General features: G+C 33.2%; 1 protein-coding gene and 1 long non-coding RNA gene across 2 annotated transcripts; both read left to right on the forward strand.

The window, feature by feature from the left end:
- The first annotated feature begins 5,995 nt into the window (after nucleotides 1–5,995).
- On the forward strand, nucleotides 5,996–11,293 carry PIP5K2 (phosphatidylinositol-4-phosphate 5-kinase 2). Its single transcript, XM_021428568.2, has 8 exons — nucleotides 5,996–7,601; nucleotides 7,693–7,857; nucleotides 8,057–8,222; nucleotides 8,412–8,522; nucleotides 8,639–8,832; nucleotides 8,919–9,049; nucleotides 9,140–9,233; nucleotides 10,036–11,293. The coding sequence occupies exons 1-8, from the start codon at nucleotides 6,469–6,471 to the stop codon at nucleotides 10,337–10,339; spliced, it is 2,298 nt and encodes a 765-aa protein (XP_021284243.1). The 5' UTR covers nucleotides 5,996–6,468; the 3' UTR covers nucleotides 10,340–11,293.
- An 8,701-nt stretch (nucleotides 11,294–19,994) lies between these two features.
- On the forward strand, nucleotides 19,995–20,809 carry LOC110417319 (uncharacterized). The gene is made up of 3 exons (XR_002445302.1): nucleotides 19,995–20,086; nucleotides 20,207–20,288; nucleotides 20,391–20,809. It is a non-coding gene; the product is annotated as an uncharacterized LOC110417319 (long non-coding RNA).

The following is a 20,809-nucleotide window of genomic DNA, read 5'->3' on the forward strand; positions in this document are numbered from 1 at the left end:
AATTTGTACCATTAACTTTATATATATAACAAAGTAATATATTATATATATACATATATTTAATTTATACATACGCATGATTATAACTTATAATAAATTTTATTTATATGATTACACTTAATAAATTTATTAGTCATCATATCAGATTTTATAACATATTGTGTATAATTAGTTATTATTTATATAAATTTTGTTATAAAATATTATAACATATAAGTTATATAATTAATTTCATATATATATAATTATGAATGAAGTTTATAAATTTTAATATTATAATTTGTAAAAAAAAAAGTGATAAAATTTTAGTTCAGTGGTCCAAAACCAGATCAACCAAATGAATTTTATGTTTAGTCGGTTTGATCTTTTTTTATATTTGAATGGTTTTTTAAAATTGATTAGTCCATTTAGTCCTTAGAGATGGTGAACTAAACCACTCAATTCACCCATTTGCTCACCTTTAAAAATTATTATGATTTATTCAATATTCAAAAACATCAAAGGTTTAATCTTTCAAGATATTATTCTTTGGAAGGTCGATATAATTCGACATGTCTTAGACAACGACAATAAAAAACTTCTATCGTTAGTTCTTGTGTTGTGCTTTTGTGATAAGATAGGTTTGCTTTCTATCTTAGCTCGTGGAACCAAAGTGTTTGGTTTGTCAAAAATTAATAACATTGTACTTACACTTAATAAATTTTCTTTCAAAAAAGGCCAAATCATGATAGTGCATTTTATTTTATTTTTATATAAAGCAATAATCAAGAATTTATATTTTTATCTTAGCATGTTGATAAGGGTAGAGTGGTGACGTTTGGATATATTTCTTAATCATAATGTCTGGTTTCAAGAAAAAAAAAACATACTATGTTTTTTGTTTCAAAAAAGTGACGTGTAAAATTGGAAAGAAAAATATTCAATCAAGTATATATATATATATAAACTAAGTGATTCAAGGATGATGAGGGTCAGAACTATTCTTAACTGATGCCATTATTAAAATGATTAACTTCTCTTTAAGTAGAACTTTTTTCATCAACAGATAATTAAATAAAATAATACATATAATTTAAATTGGATAATAATATGATTGGTCATGTGAAATTCTAATTAACCTGTTACTATCAAATCCTATCTTCGCATCCACATAAATAACAACACATAGACTTCAAAAAAGTCGAAGTCGAAGACCTGGAAATATGCATTTCATGCTTGGAGACAACAAAAATCAAAGTGATAAAATGTGGACAGTTTTATCTTCTTCTATTTTTTTTTTTTTGAGAGCCGTAGGACAGAATATTTCAATGTTAACGCCATCAAATTCAACGATTTCTTTAAATTTTCCCAAAAATCAATTCACCGTTGACATAAGCAATTGGGACCTTAGCGCTTCTTAGTTACCTGTTTGAAAAGCAAAACACTTGGCTTCACGTGATTGGGTCTTTTACAGTCGCCCTGTATTAGAAAATCGGTTGTTTTTAATCTAGCGTGGCATCAAAATATGCGGAGCTTAAAAACAAGACACGTGGAGGACATGGTGACGATAATGTCGTGTTGAACGGGCAAGATGGCAAGCACGTCGGACTTTTGGAAAGCGACGTCGTCAACAGTGGCCCCACTGGACAGCAAAAACACCAGGGCAAGTGGGTCCCTTTCGCTGTGCCAGTTCATGCCGATGGGTCCAACTGTAAAAGCCCCTGTTTGGTTTGATACTAAATTAAGTACATAGTTGGCCGAAAAACTGAAAAGGATGTACCAAATGTTTTTTCTTTTTGCCACACAAGTATCTTGTAAAATATAATTATCTAACAAAAAATCAAGTAAATTACATTTTTAATGGATAAATTATTCACGAAATGGAATTCAAAAATAGTCTTATAATATATATATATATATATATATCTTACATTATTACTCAATAGTTTTAGTGCATCAATTTAGTTGACAAGGGGAATCAATGAAATTTTATTATCAATTACTAATAATTTAGATAAGTTTTTTCTTGTTCTATATAAAACTTATATACGGAATAAATAAGTTGTTATACACAATATGTCAATTCTCTTCCATTATTAAATCAAATTAACAAAAAAAAGTATCCCCTTTTACTAATAAAAGGTCATTATACGTATTTAGGTATACAAAATTAGATATACTTTCTAATAAATTTAAACTCCAATGATATTCACATCATTTTATTTTTTTGATTAATTTTTATTTTTCTTTTTACTCAATTTACTATCACTAAAATTTTAATCATAGATTAATTTCAATATACATCAATAACCTTAAAATCAAGTAATGAAAATTTCTACTACATTTTAAGAGTGAAAATTTATATATATATATATATATAAGGTATCATACTTATATTACATTTTTTTTGGGGGGTTGGGTGGCCTTAATAAATGTTTACCTTCTATAAATATATTCGAAATAATGCAGATATCATTGCAAATTTTTAATAATACATTACTTATCATTATCATTGGCAAACTATATTTAAAAATGGGGGGAACATATCTATACAATGAGCATATTCAACGTTAAAAAAAACTCATATAATTTAAGTGTGTATATATATTATAAAAATTATGGAAAATGATAATTAGATTAATTTATGCTACTCCATGTATTGATTTATTGATGAACCAATAAATCAGATGCCACGATTTCGGGAATAAATACTTGAACGCGTAATCAAAGGCCCCAGACTCCATACCATCTACTTCTAATTAATTGGTAATTTTATAAAAAAGATTATACCAATGCCACTGCTGCTATAAGCCTCCTTATTTGTTTAATATATATTGAAAGATATACCTCTAATTAAAAATTATTGGGCAGCCGTCGATCGTGATAATAATACCAAAATGGCATCTAAATGGAGAAGACAAAGTCGTAATGTCATTCTCATGTTTTAATTGCTAACAAGAGAAAAACATAATGTAAGAATCTGAGAAATGTCTTCTTAAGTTTGTGAATTTTGTTATGATTTTGACTCTGTAGGTTTAATATAATATAAATGTAAATCCAGCTTATTATGTTGACATAAATTGACAATTCAGTGGATATTTACTGTAATGGGTTCTTGTGGAGGCATGGAATAATCCTAGAGGGGGAGATGGAATACTTAGTATAAATCAATAGACGAATTTTAACCACTTATCATGAAGAATTAGTTCAAATGCAAGTTTGAATTTATTATTATTATATTAAGTTTATTAAAATTTTATTTTTATTCCTTATAAAAACCAATCAAGATATAGATAAATACGAAGGAATAAATATAATATTGTCTTTTACAAAGGATCACATAGGAATGAAAGCTTAAGTCCGAACTTTTTCCTTGAATCAGGCGGGAAAAGACGCGGGTTATGACTTGTGATCCATTCGAAGCGTAGCATTCGATGAATTATATGCATGCCTTTGGACTTGAAAGAGAAAACGACTTGTCGTGGTATGTCTCTCAATTTGCAGACCTCCTGCCTCAGGAATTGTAATCAATCTGTTTTCTCATTTATCTACTTACTTGGTCCATTCTCATCACCTGTCCTCCTTTTTTTCTTTTTCTTTTTTTTGGGTAAGTCGTATGTCATAACCCCAACTAAGCAGCATGAATGAGATGGTATATTTCTCAATTAATAGGTGGTTGAAAGTTTGCATCCAAAACTCATTCATTGCAATGGAGAGTAGTCATGGAGGAGGAGCCGGCCCCTATTTATTATAGGGATCGTGAAACGTATGGTAATATTTGATTCCCAATTTATGATACCCAAAATCAATGATGTGTGTGAATCTAGAACCCAAAAAAAGAACAAGGAAAAAGGCTTTGTTAAAGTAAGATGAATTAAAAGCGTTCGTGATTTGTTGACTTTGAATAAACTTATGTAAATTCATCTTTTACTATTTTTGTATACCCATTTTTCAAAAGTCATTTGTTAATGGTATTACTTACATAAGAAGAGAATATCACATCAAATGTTTTATAAAAAAATAAATAAAAATCGCACATCTTATCAAATTTACCACAGAATAATATCTGTTTTTGTAAGAAATGTGCATACATCTTTGAACATTTTTCTTCGAGGAAAAGGGTTCTAAAAGGTTGGCCCATCGTGATTCCTTTGAATGTGTTCATATCGAAATGTATAGTTAAGTTGCTGTTGGTGGTTGAGAAATTTCTAATAATTTCACAGACTTTTTGTTGATGGTCTTAATGCATATAATAATTTCTTTACAAGTATTTCATGAAAACTTTTCTGACTTCATCAACAGAAGCATCTTTGGACATTAACGGAACCTGGTAAAATGTGAAAACCGGAACTGTCAGTTTTATATCAAAACTACGGTATGAAAGAGAGAAAAATGAACATAAGGTCACCGGTTGAATGCTCGTTGACTCTTTTTTATTTATTTTTATTGTTTAATTTATTCTTTTTTTCTATTTTTTACCACATAATTCATTATTATTAATAAACTATAATTTTAAATTACAAAATAAAAATGTATCACTTCCTCATCTCAAAAACTTTTTCACGTCAAGCTTCAAATAAAAAAATTTTAAAACCATTTGGATGTAATTAATTTTTTCAAATATAAAATTAAAAATTAATATCCAATAAGAAATGTGAACACAATAAATAAGTGTAGATAGAAGCCTTTCCCTTCTCAGTGAGAGTAGGACTCCAGCAAATCTACATTGCGTTTCTTAAAGTGCGTGTTAAAGCTTTTATACCCATATATACTCGTACTATTTCCAATTCCATGCAATGTTTCGTATAAAGGATAAAGACAGTAATATAGTAGAAAAATTTTTAATTAAATAAATAAAAATCATAAAATAATAAATCTCTGACCTCAAAAAGCATAGATTTTCTTCCATTAAACTAAAAAATAAAACTACTAATTGCTGTTTGTTTTTTCTCAAAAATGAAAATGATGCTTTCTCCTTCTTCAGCCTCTTAAGATTAATTTTTTTTTATATGCTTTTCTACTTTTGGGTGATGCTCTCAACACTTGGAAAAGCACCCAAGAGAGAAGATCCAACACAGAAAAAAATGGGCCTAAAGGTGGGCCCATTCAATGCTTTGAAGCAGCACCACCAACCATTTCCCAAAGCCTTTCCCATCTCATCGATCAAAACATTATTACTTGGTTGATTGACCAATGTATTAATCTTTTGCTAAATCCGTGTTCCTTGTTGTTTAAACTATGCTAAAAACCATTTGGGTAGGTTTATAACTCCAAAAATTAATTTCCCACTTGTTGGATAGGGATCTAGGATGTAGTGTGTCTATATATATATACATATATTTATATTTAAAAGTGAAAATTTCTTGTTGTCATTAAATTTGATTCGGCTTCTATTATAAAAAACGATGGAACTCTAATTGTAGAAAAATACTAATAATAATATATCCACCAACTAAGAAAGAAAAATATGTGATTATATCAAACATGGCTTTCTTTTATTCTTTTTTTCTTCTTTTTACTATTTTATTGTAAAAAACCACAAAACAGAACCTAAGCATAATCTACATCATGTTAAGCCTTAAATTTATTTTTTGATCATTTAAAACCAAACATGAAAGAATCGCCAAAATTTGGACCAGCAACCTGGCAAGGGACCAAAAAAGGCCGACCACCACCTTCAAAAATTCAAAAAAAAAAAAAACGTATGAAAAATGAAAAAGCAAAATGGCGTTTGTGTAATTAAGGTGAGAATCGAGGACGAAACAGAAAATCCACAAAATGACGCACTTATGCCCTCGCATTTCCTAGTCGATTCCGTCACGTTACGATGGAAACCAGAGAAAAAAGAAGGTGGTAAATAAAAAAAAATTGATCCTCTGTTTTAGAATCCCGAAATTTCGGACAAAACAAAAGGGCATATTCGGTAGAAAAAAATAACATGTGGTAGAAGCTGAGCTGGTTTTCTGGTACTAAAACATACCAATTTACCTCACACTCATCAACATAGTGAGCAACGTTTCCCAAGGCAAAAGCCGGCTCCTCGTTTCTCATCTCTCTTTAATTTTCCCTTTCCTTTTTAAATTTTTTTGTTTTTAAATTAAAAAAATTACAAAATTCTCTCTCTCTCTCTCTCTCTCTCCCCTTTACTTTGATTTCATTTCATTTCTTTCTCTTTCCATCTTCTTTTGCTCTTTCTCTCTTCTGCGTTGTTTGTGTTTGTAGGTTCCCATTCCCACCTATTTCTCCGAACACAAAGCACCAAAAAGACAACACAAACAAAAGAAAAGAAAAGAGAAAGGTTTTAAACACGGCAAAAACCAAAAAGACCGTTCGCCGGAAATGCTAATCTCTCCGGCGTCGTTTCACGTTATTTACTCCCATTCTGTTTCGGAAATGCAGTAGCCATTAAGTTGAGGAAGAAAACGAAGAGATAAATATTATAGAGGAAATAGAAGTTCTTTTTTCAGTGAGGAAGGGAAGAGTTCAAAAATGCATGAAGCACTGTTCAATGAGCAGAGCGACGTCGTTTTAAACTCCAAGAAGAAGAAATCCGACGACGAGAAAGACCATCTCTTAGTTGCTGTAACAACTCCTATGGCTCACCATCACCGGAGCCGATCTCAAGCCACAACTCGGCGCGTGACTCCCACGACTACCGCCACAGCCTTCGTAACCGCGGGCGCGGGTGCTACCGTCGAGAAACTCCTTCCCAACGGTGATCTGTACATCGGTAGCTTCTCCGGTAACGCGCCTCACGGATCGGGAAAGTACCTTTGGAAAGATGGATGCATGTATGAAGGCGAGTGGCGTCGCGGAAAAGCGTCTGGCAAAGGGAAGTTCTCGTGGCCTTCCGGAGCCACTTTTGAAGGTGATTTCAAGTCAGGTCGGATGGAAGGATTCGGGACGTTCATCGGATCCGACGGCGACACTTATCGTGGGTCGTGGAGCTCTGATCGAAAGCACGGGTACGGCCATAAACGTTATGCTAATGGGGATTACTACGAAGGATCGTGGAAGAAAAATCTACAAGACGGACACGGCCGATATGTTTGGAGTAACGGGAACGAGTACGTCGGGGAATGGAAAAATGGGGTTATCAACGGTCGTGGAACCCTGATTTGGGCAAACGGAAACCGGTACGACGGGCAATGGGAAAACGGGGTACCCAAAGGAAGCGGGGTTTTCTCTTGGCCGGACGGAAGTTGTTATATCGGAGCGTGGAACGAAGATAACATGAAGAAAATTCAACAGTTGAACGGAACGTTTTACCACGGGAACGACGGTAAAGAGCATTGTCTAAAAGGAGGGGAGAGTTTGGTGGTTATGCCGAGGAAAAGATCGTCGGTAGATGGAAGGGGAAGCTTAGGGGAGAGGAATATGAATTTTCCTAGGATTTGTATATGGGAAAGTGATGGTGAAGCAGGGGATATTACTTGTGATATAATTGATAATGTGGAAGCTTCAATGATTTATAGAGATGGGTTAGGATTAGATCGAGATGGGTTTAGACAATTTAGAAGGAATCCTTGTTGTTTTAGTGGGGAAATTAAGAAGCCAGGACAAACGATCTCGAAAGGCCATAAGAATTATGATTTAATGCTTAATTTGCAATTGGGTATCAGGTGAATATTTTTGGAGGTTTTTTGGTGGTGAATATATCGTTTTGATTTTTGGATTTGGGGGTTTGATTTTATTTCGTTTTTTTTTTGGTAGGTATTCTGTTGGGAAACATGCTTCAATTTTGCGGGATTTGAAGCCGAGTGATTTTGATCCCAAAGAGAAGTTCTGGACGAGGTTTCCACCTGAAGGTTCAAAGCTAACACCTCCTCATCAATCCGTGGAGTTTCGGTGGAAGGATTATTGTCCAGTGGTATTTAGGTACGTTTGCTTTTGCTTTTTGAGTTGAATATCTATTTTTTCATAGAAATAATATCTAATGAAGATAAAGATTATCTCATGAGCATGCTTGGTTGCGTACGTTTTTCCATTAATTTTGTTTAAATGGTTTTTCTGCTTTCAATTTTGTTTCAATTGCTTCTTGCTATGTCGGTGACTGAATCCTTTTCGGGTTTTATAGACATTTGAGAGAGCTATTCCAAGTCGATCCTGCTGATTACATGCTAGCTATCTGCGGCAATGATGCCCTTAGGGAACTTTCTTCTCCGGGGAAGAGTGGAAGCTTCTTTTACCTTACTCAAGATGACAGATTTATGATAAAGACAGTAAAGAAATCAGAAGTCAAGGTTAGTTGCCAACTCATTTGACTTATTGTGAAAGTTGCTATGTGTCTGGACACATTAATTTCAGATGGCATGACTGGGAAAATAGTAAACTGTGGTTTCCCATTTTTCACTCTACTTTCTTGGTTAAACTAAACGTTTTGGAATGTAAGATGATTGGATTTAATTTAAAGTTTGTTTATCTATGTTTAGGTGCTTATAAGGATGCTTCATAGTTATTACCAACATGTTTGTCGGTATGAAAATTCCCTTGTGACAAAATTCTATGGCGTGCATTGTGTCAAACCCATTGGTGGCCAGAAGGTATGTGTTTGAAATGAATAAAATATAAAACATACACTGTATCACTCATATTGAAGACTTTGTTCATTGATGGAAACTAGCTGACTTGCTCAATAACTATTGTGGTTAAACACCAGACCCGTTTCATTGTGATGGGCAATTTGTTCTGCTCGGAGTACCGAATTCATAGACGGTTTGACCTTAAAGGATCCTCCCATGGCCGCTCAACTGATAAGCCAGAAGAGGAAATTGATGAAACCACAACCCTAAAAGACCTGGATCTCAATTTTGTGTTTCGCCTGCAAAGAAACTGGTTCCAGGAGCTTATGAAGTAACCCCTCCTCCCCTCCTCTCCTGTTATGCCACTTCATCCTTCTCTAATTTATTGTTAATTTCCTATAACTAAATGGTGGCCAGGCAAATTGATCGAGATTGTGAGTTCTTGGAAGCTGAGAGAATTATGGATTACAGTCTTTTGGTTGGATTACACTTTCGTGATGACAATAGAGGTGACAAAATGGGTTTGTCACCATTTCTCTTGCGCACTGGTAAGTTAATAAGCAATTATACTATTTCATGGGTTGGAGAATTTATATCACAATAAGAATACAGAATTGAGTATCCATTCCCCTATGCAGGCAAAAAGGATTCATATCAAAATGAAAAGTTTATGCGTGGCTGTAGATTCCTTGAAGCAGAGCTTCAAGACATGGATCGGATATTATCTGGCCGGTATGTTATACCGTCTCACTTAATGTTTTTGATGGTTCCAGTTAATTGCCTATTGTAGATGTAGACTTAGGCAAGACCTCCTATGAGGCTTAGATTCTGAATTTAGTTAACTATTGATTGTTTGTCTTTAGACTTAGACAAGACCCCCTATGAGGCTCAGATTCTAAATTTAGTTAACTATTTATTGTTTGTCTTGTCACTAATGCGTGTAAAGTTTATGTCGGGTTTGGTCCTTCTGTTGTGATGGAATTTGCCAACATTTGGTCATATTTGATTATATTCCAAGAATAATTGAAGGTTGATTGCGTTATCTGAGTGATCTTGTGGGTATAATTCAGTAGACGACAAATTTTTGTGGGGCATGTAGCAATGTGGTCTGTTATGATCCTGGATAAGAACCAAGAGTTTCCTTTGTTTTAGTTGCCCATTATCTAGTTTATGTGAAATGATTCATGAATGATAGAGTTCAAGAATGATAGACTGCAATTGAAGCTTGCTGTAAATCTTGCCACAAGTTATTCTTTTTAAGAATATTCTATTCCTTATAATGATTTTGATCTAGCTTTGTAAGACATACTATTCATATATTTTTCCTCATGGTGAAAAATTGTATTGCATACAAGATAGTTTAGGAAATTGAAGTATGAAATGAGCATGCTAATGGAATGCAATTTCAATTATACATTCTCCGTTCTGTTTATTCTTGTGTGAGGGGTATTTGATAGTGAACGAAAACTTAAGATTATTGTTACAGGGTGAACAGCAAGTACGAAATTGAAATTTTATATGTATTTTTTATCAGGAAACCGTTGATTAGACTAGGAGCAAACATGCCAGCAAGAGCAGAGCGAATGGCTAGAAGAAGTGACTTCGATCAGTATACTCAGGGGGGAGTCAGTCATTTTTCACATAGTGGTGAAGTTTATGAAGTAGTATTATACTTTGGCATCATTGACATCCTCCAAGATTACGACATCAGCAAGAAATTAGAGCATGCATACAAATCCCTGCAAGCAGATCCTACTTCGATATCAGCTGTAGATCCAAAACACTACTCAAAGAGGTTTCGGGATTTTATAGGAAGAATTTTCGTGGAAGACAGGTAGCATCATGAGAAGGCAAATTTGGAATAAAATATCTGCCTCTGAGAAGTCAGAGAAAACGCCACTTCATCTTGACTGCTCCATTCTGGAGTGCCACGCTGGGTAATATGCAGGTCCTGTTACTATCTTTGAGCAAGTACTCCATGGGGACAATGAACAAGCCACTGACTGTAAATTTGTGGGAGAGCTCGGACGGCAGCAGGGTTATTGAGGAAATGCTGATGGCTGAATTTTGAGGATCAGCCATCACCAGGATGTTGAAGGTGCAGGCGCTTTGTACATTGGAAGGGGAGGGCGATTTGGATTCTGATGATTTCCTTTTTTTAAAAAAAATATTTTTCCTTTTTTTTTTCATTTTTCTTTTCTTGGGTGAAATTTTTGTGGTAAACGAGGAATGTGAATTGTGAAGATTTGAAAGATAGGTATAGGGACCAGAGAAGATGTTTCCCGGAGAAAAGATTCAAAGTGGGAGGAGACTTGGAATAAGAAAGTGTACAGCTTATAGAAAGGATGGATAGTTTATGGAATTTCATGAATTTTTGTTTTTCTGTGAGATATCTTTCTTTTAAAACAAAAATCAAAAAAGAATTATTTGAATCAGATTGCCCAGGAGAGAGAGGTCCCATACTCCCATGGGATCTCACCCCTTTATCTGTTGTATATTAAAATGGGTCTCTGCCTGTAGTATAAAAATGGGGTCACGGCTTTGCTTTTGCAGTGAAAGGGAGGCATTGGGCAGGAAGGGGTTAGGGCATGAAAAGGAGAGAAAGCAAAGAGAAAGATGCGCTGGTGTTTCTTGTTCTTCCCCACTTTTGTTTACCCTTCCCTCTTCGCTTTTTTCTGTTTTTTGTTTGTATTTTCTAAACATAATATTAGTACATTTATTTGTATATTTTTCACCAAACTTTGAAAGAGAGATCGGAATGGGCGAATGGGAAAATAAAGAAATGTTTGGCAAAGCATATATGGGGGGACAAACAACAATACCATTGACTCTGACCTCTCCGGATAATTTTGAGGAAACAAATAAAAAAAAATCAACCCTCCACGTGGTAAAAACCAGCCCATTTATAAATTTGGTATGGCAATCTCGTTATCAGAAACTTATGTAAAATTACTACATCATTGGGAAGAGTGAGGTTTCTCCTTTTTAGCATTGCCTTTCTTCTTTTTATTTTTTATATGTTTTATTTCACTGCAGGGGTCAAAGTCTGGCTCAAGAAACAGTGGAGTTTGCTCCTCTTTTTGACCTTGTTCTCTTTTGGGACCTTCTACTGTCTGATTACTCAGACCCAAAGCACGGGTCTGGTGATGAGTGGGGCCGTTGGCATATGATCTGTCTGCGTGATCAATTCCACCCTAAAAAAAAAATATGGAAAAGCAGGAGTTTGTTTAGGTTATATATCTCCCTGACAAATATTTCCACTTGGTTTTTACAATTTGGTTTTTTAGAAGTCAACTGATCTTAGGATTATCTTCCCTGTAATTGATTGTAGGCAGGTCAGGGATATGTGAAAAACATGCATGGTTTATCCTTAACTGCTAGAGTTTACCAGCCCATAATTATATATTTTCAACATTAATAATAATAATTTATAGTTATTTTAAACATATATATATATAACTTATAGCCATTTTGTCTTCTTATTTGTCTGTCATTATATTCCTGATGTGGAAAATAAAGGTTTTTATTTTCTTTATTTTTCAATAAAAAAGGGAGAAAAAGGTTGAAGCGATTATACTACTATATCTCTTTGTTGGACAAATATTTATTTCAAAGGGAGCATAAGACAGCTCAAATGTTTTTTGCTTGCGAAAGAAATGTTTTTTGCTTGCGAAAGTTAGGTTCGTATAAAATTAAATTAAATTTACATATAAGATTTAAATTTGAAACTTAATGATTTTAGATTCTCCTCTTCATCGTTAAGACAAGATCTCATTGATAACATAAATTAATATAAACTGTTTGTATATTAAACAAATTATTATTTACTGGTATGTATTTCCCAATAAGTCATATTAATAAAAGCAGTTGTTAGATTATTTCTTGTTTTGTTTAAAACATTAAAAATGATCACATTGAGTGCATTCGTTAAAAATTGTTATCTAAAGTATCATTTTATTAGTGTTTATAAGCACATGTTAGTCAAACCCAACATAAAAATGTCATTGGAACAGTCCAAATTTTCATGATATTGAAAACTATGCACTATAATTGTCGACATAGAATCCAAGTAGTCTTGATGAATCCAAGAGGAACGAATATCAAGTCTTATAGTTAAAGGAAAAAAAAGGAATACCATAATTTCTGAAACGATTTTCTCGAGAACCAAACAGTGAAAGACAAGGGAGGTGGGGAACAGGGTGTTTGGAAAAAGAAAAGGTTGGGAAATGGCAAATGGGGTTGTACTTTGTAGTAGTAGTAGTAGTAGTAGTAGGCCTGCCAAATTTAACACCAGGAGAGAGAGAGAGAGAGAGAGAGAGAGGATATGCTGCTAGTTGCTCTGCTTTGGCTAGGTGGGCGTTGCCATTGCATGCCTAAAAAGCATAACAACAAAGCAACCATTGTAATTCTGTAAATATAAAAACTCTCCTCCTCACTCAATATTTGTACGGAGAGATTTCGTATCGTCTGTATTTGTGGGCTTTCTTTCTGTAGGGACTAGGGACCAGTCCCCTTCTTTTATTACTTAACTGTTATTAATACGACCACCACACTTCAACACTGTTCTCTGTCTTGTTTCATCCACACACCTACGCCGTCCCTATCTCTTCTTTAGTTTTCCCGAAGCAAGTCTAGCCGTAATACTTATTTATCTTTTACAGTCTCCATCAGTTATCTTCCCTTTGAAAAGGAAACAATAACTTAATTAATCAATGAAATTTGTTACACTGTTAGTAGTACTAAATACAAATCATAATATTCTTGATTAAGTTTTTCAACTTAGGTTTTGAGAATTTTCAAGAAATTATTTAATTTTATTTCCTTTCAACTCAAGGAAAGAGATCAATTTTGTTGTTAATAAAATTAATCGGAGAAGTATTATTTTTTAAAAAAAATTTCAAAAATTATAAATTTTATGTTTAATTATTAAATTCGATATTTGTTTTTGAATTTTCAATACAAAATTTGAATGTAGAAATTTCTTATTATCAAAAAATATTATTCTTCATAGGAAGGCACTAAGTCGGCGCCTATTCTAGCAAACCCAGTAGGCAGCAGCTATTTTCATCCGAAAAAAGAAAAAAGAAAAAAGGTTCCATTCCCCCTTGAGACAAAGATGCAAATTGGCAATTAAGGTCAAACCATAGTTATTGCTAATTGACAGCTGTTGTTATAAGTTGGTATTAGAAAAAGGCTAGCTACCTTAGCTTAGCTTATAAATATTCTTCAATAATAAAAGAACAATTTGCTGAACCCATAATTTCTCCCCTTCCCCCATCAATTTTTTCGGTTTGAAATTAATTTGCCTTAAAAGAGGTAAACCCTTTTGCTTTTTGGGCAGACATTTCATTTACTACAAGCTTTGCTCTCCATTAATTGAAAAGTAGTAAAACCATCTAACCTAACTTTGACAATAAACTCAAATGCTTTTGAAGAGGGAGGACAAGCTTTGAAGCATACGGTATCTTAAGGCTTTGAAAGTGACAACAAACCCTCTTTGCAACCTAAGAAGGCTGCAACAATTCATCATCAATCTTTGTTCTCCTTCAATCTTTTTCTGAAGTTTTTTCAGAGGGAAACCAATAACCGCTTTCTTTTATAATCTGACTCCTGCCTGCACCAGTGTCATTATTGCTCAACTATTTTTCTCATCTCCATTTTTTTATATTTAATTTATTTGTGTTTTGACATGCCATTATTCATCTTACACCAGAAAATGCCTTGTTAGTTCATTCCATTAATTGAACACATCATATCATCAAGGTTTTGGTTGGGAAAACAGGGAAGAATAAACTTTGGTTAATTAATTTAGCCCTTAAAAGAACAACTTCTCCAACAAAATGTCCAGGTTTTGTTCATTTTGGTCAGTGTTTTGAGGGACAAAGTCTATGTCATATGACTAATCACTATGAGACCCGTATTTTGGGTTTGACATCTATAAATTGAATTGATTAAGAAACTTGAAAATAATGACAATTCCAAATTACGGTTCCCTTTTTTCTTCCCAATTTATTCTTTATCTCCATTTTGTGCTTTTTTTTCCCAATCTATATAATTGCAGATAAGGCAAACCCTCGAATTTACAGCTATATTCGTGAATTTATGGATAGATATAAAAATATCAATAAATATTGATAAAACGAGAAAAAAAGTTGGAAAATTTAAAGTAAATATTGAAAATTTGGAAATGAAATTTTAGCATATGATTATTCATATATTCATACATATTTTAGAATCATAATATAAGAATTATAGCATACTAAAATGCTAGATAGTATACTGTTAAATTTTTATGCTGTTGAAAATTTTAATAATCAAGATTTATATATATATATGATCGAAATAAAAATAAACTAAATGAATTTGTAAAATATTGGTTTCCAATAACGCCTAGTTAAAGTTATTAACAATACTTAATGCCATATTCAATTCCTTCAGAGTTTGAAAGTATTCACAATTTGCATTTCCTTCTCTTTCATCGGTAGGTTGAGTTATTATTATTGATCTCATGGATACCAAATATATCAATCTATCAACATATATTTAATTTCATGACTGTAGGTGAACGTAAAATTGCCATATTAACCTAATTACTCTTTTTTCCCCTTCCTAAGTCTCAAATTTAAACTAAATTCTTAATTAAGTTAATTTATATGATATTGCATTCATTTATACACACATAGATCTTGTGATTCTAAACAAAATTAAGTTGAGTTTCTTAATAACATTACTTAAAATTATTTTCATCGCAGATGGGTAATTATTAGTATTTCTATATTCAATTAATTAAATTCGAATTCCTTTCCGTTGCTCACGAAATGTTTCAAAACTATATAATATAATAATAATAATAATTAATGTAAGGTTAATTATTTTACTCTTGTCTCAATCCCAGTCAATAAATTGCCGATACTACAATGAAGCATTCACTGTCCACACGCATAAATACAAAAGCACAAGTCTAAAACAAGCCCATGAAAAATTCACGTGCACGTGCCACCAATATCCCTCTCTTTCATACAAAATTCCGCAAAAACAGGTTCCCAACAATTTTGGCTAACCCCATTGAACACCCAGCGGCCAGTACAGTGCATGCATCTCCTTCGACGTGCAAGAATATAAACCCGTTAAGCCCATGCGGCCAGCCATGAAATACCAAAAGCTGTAGTTTTCACTCCATTTCTCAGCAACACCTTCTTAGAAGAAAAAAAAAAAAAGGTTGTTTCCTAACTCTTGGACAAGTCCTTCTGGCATGTCCTCCAAGGAATCTAACCACGGCACCGATCTTTTTTGCCTATCCATTCCAGGATCATGTACATTTAGACAATATGATATCTTACCTTTTTTGTCTATGGCTAGCTTGATATTTACTTGCATTTACCTCTTTTTCTTGTTGGTAGATGTGTATATTTACTTCAAACTGTACTAAACACTACTGCAACTTTTAATAACTTCATCTCCTACTAGCTTTTGTTGCTTTAATATAGTTTTTAGCACATCACCGCACGGTCCATCCATGGCTTAAAATCTTAAAGTCAAACCAACATCTACCCCTAGAAAACATTTATCTCGTATGTACCATGACTGTAAGACACTTGCCTTTCGACCTTTTTGTTGTTGGTATTTATGAGAAAATCTCTCAATCAAAGCCAGATTTGCATTCCACAGGCAGCAGCCAACACGAGAGCTCTTGTTTTAGTACCAATTACTAATAATTGGAAGGAAACGAATTAAGAATGATGGGGACTGTTCACATGCAAATAGTAGGTATGTATTGCCTTCAAAATTAAACTGCGTTTTTAATTACTCGGGTCCCTTTGGGTTACGTCGAGAAAACAACCCGCAATAACCACGCAAACCCAACCTCTCACTGCCTTCGTTCTTCAATCATAGGGCTTGGGTTGGGATTGGTTGGAGCTTGGAGTTTGGCTTCCCCTCTCCATTCAATAGTTTTGGCTTTTGGGGTCACATTATTAGAAACTGAGGTAAATTTAAAGTGTTTGGTAGATACATATATTTGCCATTGTCCCCTGTCCCAAAACTTTTCACCTCTTCTTTCACCTTTAATTTTCCTACGGGTGTATTCATTATTGTGTCTTTCTGTTTCTATTATTGCCTAATTTAGATATATTTTCAATTACTAATACATATTTGTACACATTGTGTATACATGTATATAGAGAAAAAAAAGTACTTTCAGCTAACAAAAGACTTCAGAAAGATTGGAATTGCTGCAACCCACGCCAGTACAAATCACTCCATAAAGAATGAAAGTATAACATTGTTGTGGACAAGGAAATTAGGAATAGTACATTTCACTTAACTTTCGACCTCAAAAAAATTTACACGTACATGACGAGTCAGGACTGTGTTTATTTGCATGTCTATTCAAGTAGGAATACCTTTTACACATCTACCTGAGAATTCTTTTCCAAGATATCTGCCAGCTGACTCAAATCAAAGTTAAATTACTTATTTTATCCGAAATCTCTCTTACTTTAATTACTTTTACTATAAGTATTAGTAGATAAGAAGAATTGATCGTCCACTTGGCATTTTGTTTTTTTTTTTTTTTGAATCTAAGCTCAAGTATGCATCAGCTTTAAGAAGTGGGAGAGGCCTAGAAGGGTATCCATTGAGATATCTATCCCCTTTCAATAAAGATAAAAGAGACCTTTGATTCATTTTGGCATAATATACAAAAAAAAAATTAAAATATTTAAATAAATTTTTATATTTTATTATATTTAATCAAGCTTTTATACTTTTATTTTAAACTAAATAAAATTTTATATTTTTTATTTTGAGTTAAATAAATCCTTATAACTAATTATTGACTTAGTAAAAAAATCATTTGTTATCTATATCGTATGACATTGACGTGGTATGTTTAAATATCGTAATTGATTATAATATGGGATGATGATATAACATGCTAATTTGACATGACAACATAAGTATATGACATTTTTTACTTTCTACATCAATTTCATATTAATGTCATGCATATATAAAATGACAAGTAATATTTTTACTAATAATAATTAATCAATTATTAGTTATTAAGATTTATTTAATCTAAAATAAAAGTATGAAGACTTTATTAAACACAATTAAAAAATAAAAATTTATTTAAATATTTATGAATAATTTAAGAATTTATTTGAACATTATGTAATTTATTTTCAATCTTTAGATACACTAAAATATTTCAAAAAAATTACGGAATGGAGAGTACATATGGAGGCAGAAACTGAATTTAAGGATCAATGAATGACCACCAATTCTGTTGAATTATTATTGGGTGCATGTGCTATAGAAATTAGACAGTTAATTTACACCACTCATCGCAGGTTAAAAATCCAATTAGAGGACAATACAATCTTCTCTCTCTCTCTCTGTATCTAAGGAGTACTATCTAATAAATAAAGGATAATTGATGACAATTGCGATGTGATTGCAGAATCTGTGAACTATCACTGCCCTTATTTACTGCAATTTTGTTGAATTATCAGTGTACTATATGCCGTTTCCTTCTCTCCTTCATTAAATCTTAGGTTAAGGCGTTAATCCATTATTACCCTATATGAATTAAATATAATCCCTTTCCATTAGGCTCTCAATTCTTGCGATGCAAGTTATCAACAGAGAAAATGTGGTCATTACCCTATACTATACCAATGGAAAAAGTCAGATTTAATTTTAGTAGGTTTAACATCATCCGTCCTCGACTTTGTTCAAACTTATCCTTCACCCCAAAATGTAATCATAAATTGATAAGGATTAGGACCGTTTCTTGTTTTCCTCTTCGCTATAAAATGGGATAGAAAAAACGATATGACTATGCTGATATCATCCATACAAGCATTAGAATATAGAAAGATGACAGATACATAAACCTGGGTTTGTCAAAGGAGACTTGAGATATCCGCAAGGTAACATGCAATGTTGTGTCCGATCACCGCCTGAGACATGTTGCCAAACAATATCAGAAATGATATAAGCTTACATAATGACAAGGACCTATGGGCTCTTTGGCTTCCAACTCTTAAATGGGGTGCGGCCCTATGTCGGGAAAAAGGCATAATCATACCAAACATGAGGCTTGTTTAGAGGGGGACAAGGTCTGCCTCCATAATTAAATACTTTTATACAGCAATTATAGTTCATCTACCCAAATCAAAGCTTATGCAAGAAAAGTAGTTTATATCCCTAATTATAGTGTCCCTATGATGTCCAAAAGACAGGTATTTTTTTTTTTACTGCAATACTTCTATAATGAGGCAAGGTGGCTCGGTTGGCTGCATTGAATTTCCGAATTGCCTCTAAGATTTCTCCTTTTAGACACCCATTTTCATGGGAAATTGTAAACCCTACAAACTACAAAGTCAAGCTTTTCCCTTTTCTAGGTTTTGCTTACTGCCTTGGATATCTAATATTGCCCGCATAAACTACAAGGTATGACTTAAGTTTCTTGGATTAAATTAAGAACGATTACTTAGTTCAAGTTTCTTTATTCATCCTTGAATACATGAAACAAGCAAAAGTCTAATCAAGGCACTGACTATGTCTGCTGGTATATGTGTAACCCTACTCTGTTTCAATAGCGCAGTCTAATCAAACAGAATTGGCTTTTGCTGTTTGGCAGGCTAAGGTGTAATTAGCAATTTATCAGAATGTGGGGCTTATCTCTATAAGATCTGGTGGGTTTATATATATAATAATTTCAAAGACAAAGCTATTGGATGATTACCATCATACTTATTTTACATGTAAATGAGAGATAGAGAATCAGAGAGAATTTCTTGAGATTGGGCAGCTGAATCTTCAGTTAATGGAAAGCACGTATGTGGGAATTGAGTACTATTATATCATAATGTCAGAAAACGTGAGTGGCACAAGAAAAGACGAAAAAAAAATTAAAAAAAAGAAGACTATTGCTTTATAAAAATAGCTAATCATGTGATTCACGTTTACTTCTTCACAAATACCATGTCCATGCTCTTGAGACTCAATCAATTGAGAGAAATTTCTTTAAATTTTTACGAAAAAGAAAACGCTAATTCATATATTTTAATTAAAATAAAGATTTAATTGAATTGAAAATAATAATAATAATAAACCCTAGAGCCTACCTATTGTTTTCAAATTGTCTGTGGTGACATAATGCATAAATATGGACAACCTAGTAAGTAGAAACTTCGAGTTCCTCCACATGACATGGCGAATTCTGATAGGAAACTAACAAACTTTCCACTTGAAAAATCAAAGGTAAGGGTGGTGCCCCTTCCTTGGCTAAGCTGTCTAAATTTGAAAATAAAAAGTAAGGCCAATATTGGTTTACAACAGGTCTATGTCATCCCCAACATAAGGGGACAGCCACTCAAACTTCCTCAACCATTTCCTCCTTTTTTTTTGGGGGGGTGGGGGGCTGTGGTGTGTTTATTTATAAATTATAATTAATATCGTACCCATTGACAAATAGTTATGAAAAGGAAACCCATTTATCCCTTTACTAATCTAAAACCAAGGAAAGATTAGACAGAGCAAGGTATCCCAATAATATTGTCTCAACTTCCAGAAAGGTATAGTGTAGAATACTATTTTTTCAGTTCCACAAATTAGACTTCCTTCCCTACTTGCCTCCTTTTGTTTTATCTGCTTTTATTTTTTTTTCTTATTATTCATTTTGTTTATTCTGATAGCTAGATATGAAAGAAAAAGCAGTTCTCTCATGTCCCCTTAATCCTTAGGAAAATCTGTTTGTTAGCTTTGACATCTATAATGGTAATCACTTGCTTATTTTGGGCTCTACTATTTTGTTGGATGAGAATTCATAATTTTGAATCATTGCCTCGATTTCACAAAGATTGTAACATCATTGAACAGCACCATACAGGGCGATGGAACAGGATCCCACTGTTGTCAAAATCCAAGCAAGTGAAAGTTGAGTGGCATGAGGCATCCATTGTGGGACAAATAGTAACAAACAATAGCACAACAGAAGAGTGAAAGGGATCGGGAGATGGAGGTTTATGTGGCTTATAATTCAGGAAAGAAATGGGAAAAGCAAGCAAGTTGATGATGCATGGACAACAAGATGTGAACACTATCACTATAGTTGATTTAGAATATATATATATATATATATATATATATCTTTAGAAACAATTTTTTCTATTATTCTTGATGTTGGACAGAAATTATGGTAATCAAACATACGGTGTAGCTTGCAACTGCCTCTTAAAATTGGGGACCTACATGTCCAATTGACAGTTTTGGTCCCAACTGTTTTCATTATGATTGCA

Source organism: Theobroma umbraticum, unplaced genomic scaffold (genome assembly GCF_002168275.2).
Source record: "Theobroma umbraticum cultivar Fairchild unplaced genomic scaffold, ASM216827v3 scaffold_51.0, whole genome shotgun sequence".
NCBI classification, from domain to species: domain Eukaryota; kingdom Viridiplantae; phylum Streptophyta; class Magnoliopsida; order Malvales; family Malvaceae; genus Theobroma; species Theobroma umbraticum.

Excerpts from the sequence above, each read along its gene's own strand:
- PIP5K2 (XM_021428568.2), top strand. The coding sequence starts at position 6,469 with ATGCATGAAGCACTGTTCAATGAGCAGAGCGACGTCGTTTTAAACTCC. Across the intron at positions 7,602-7,692 it reads AATTTGCAATTGGGTATCAG|GTATTCTGTTGGGAAACATG; the intron begins GTGAATATTTTT and ends TTTTTTTGGTAG. Across the intron at positions 8,833-8,918 it reads TGGTTCCAGGAGCTTATGAA|GCAAATTGATCGAGATTGTG; the intron begins GTAACCCCTCCT and ends AATGGTGGCCAG.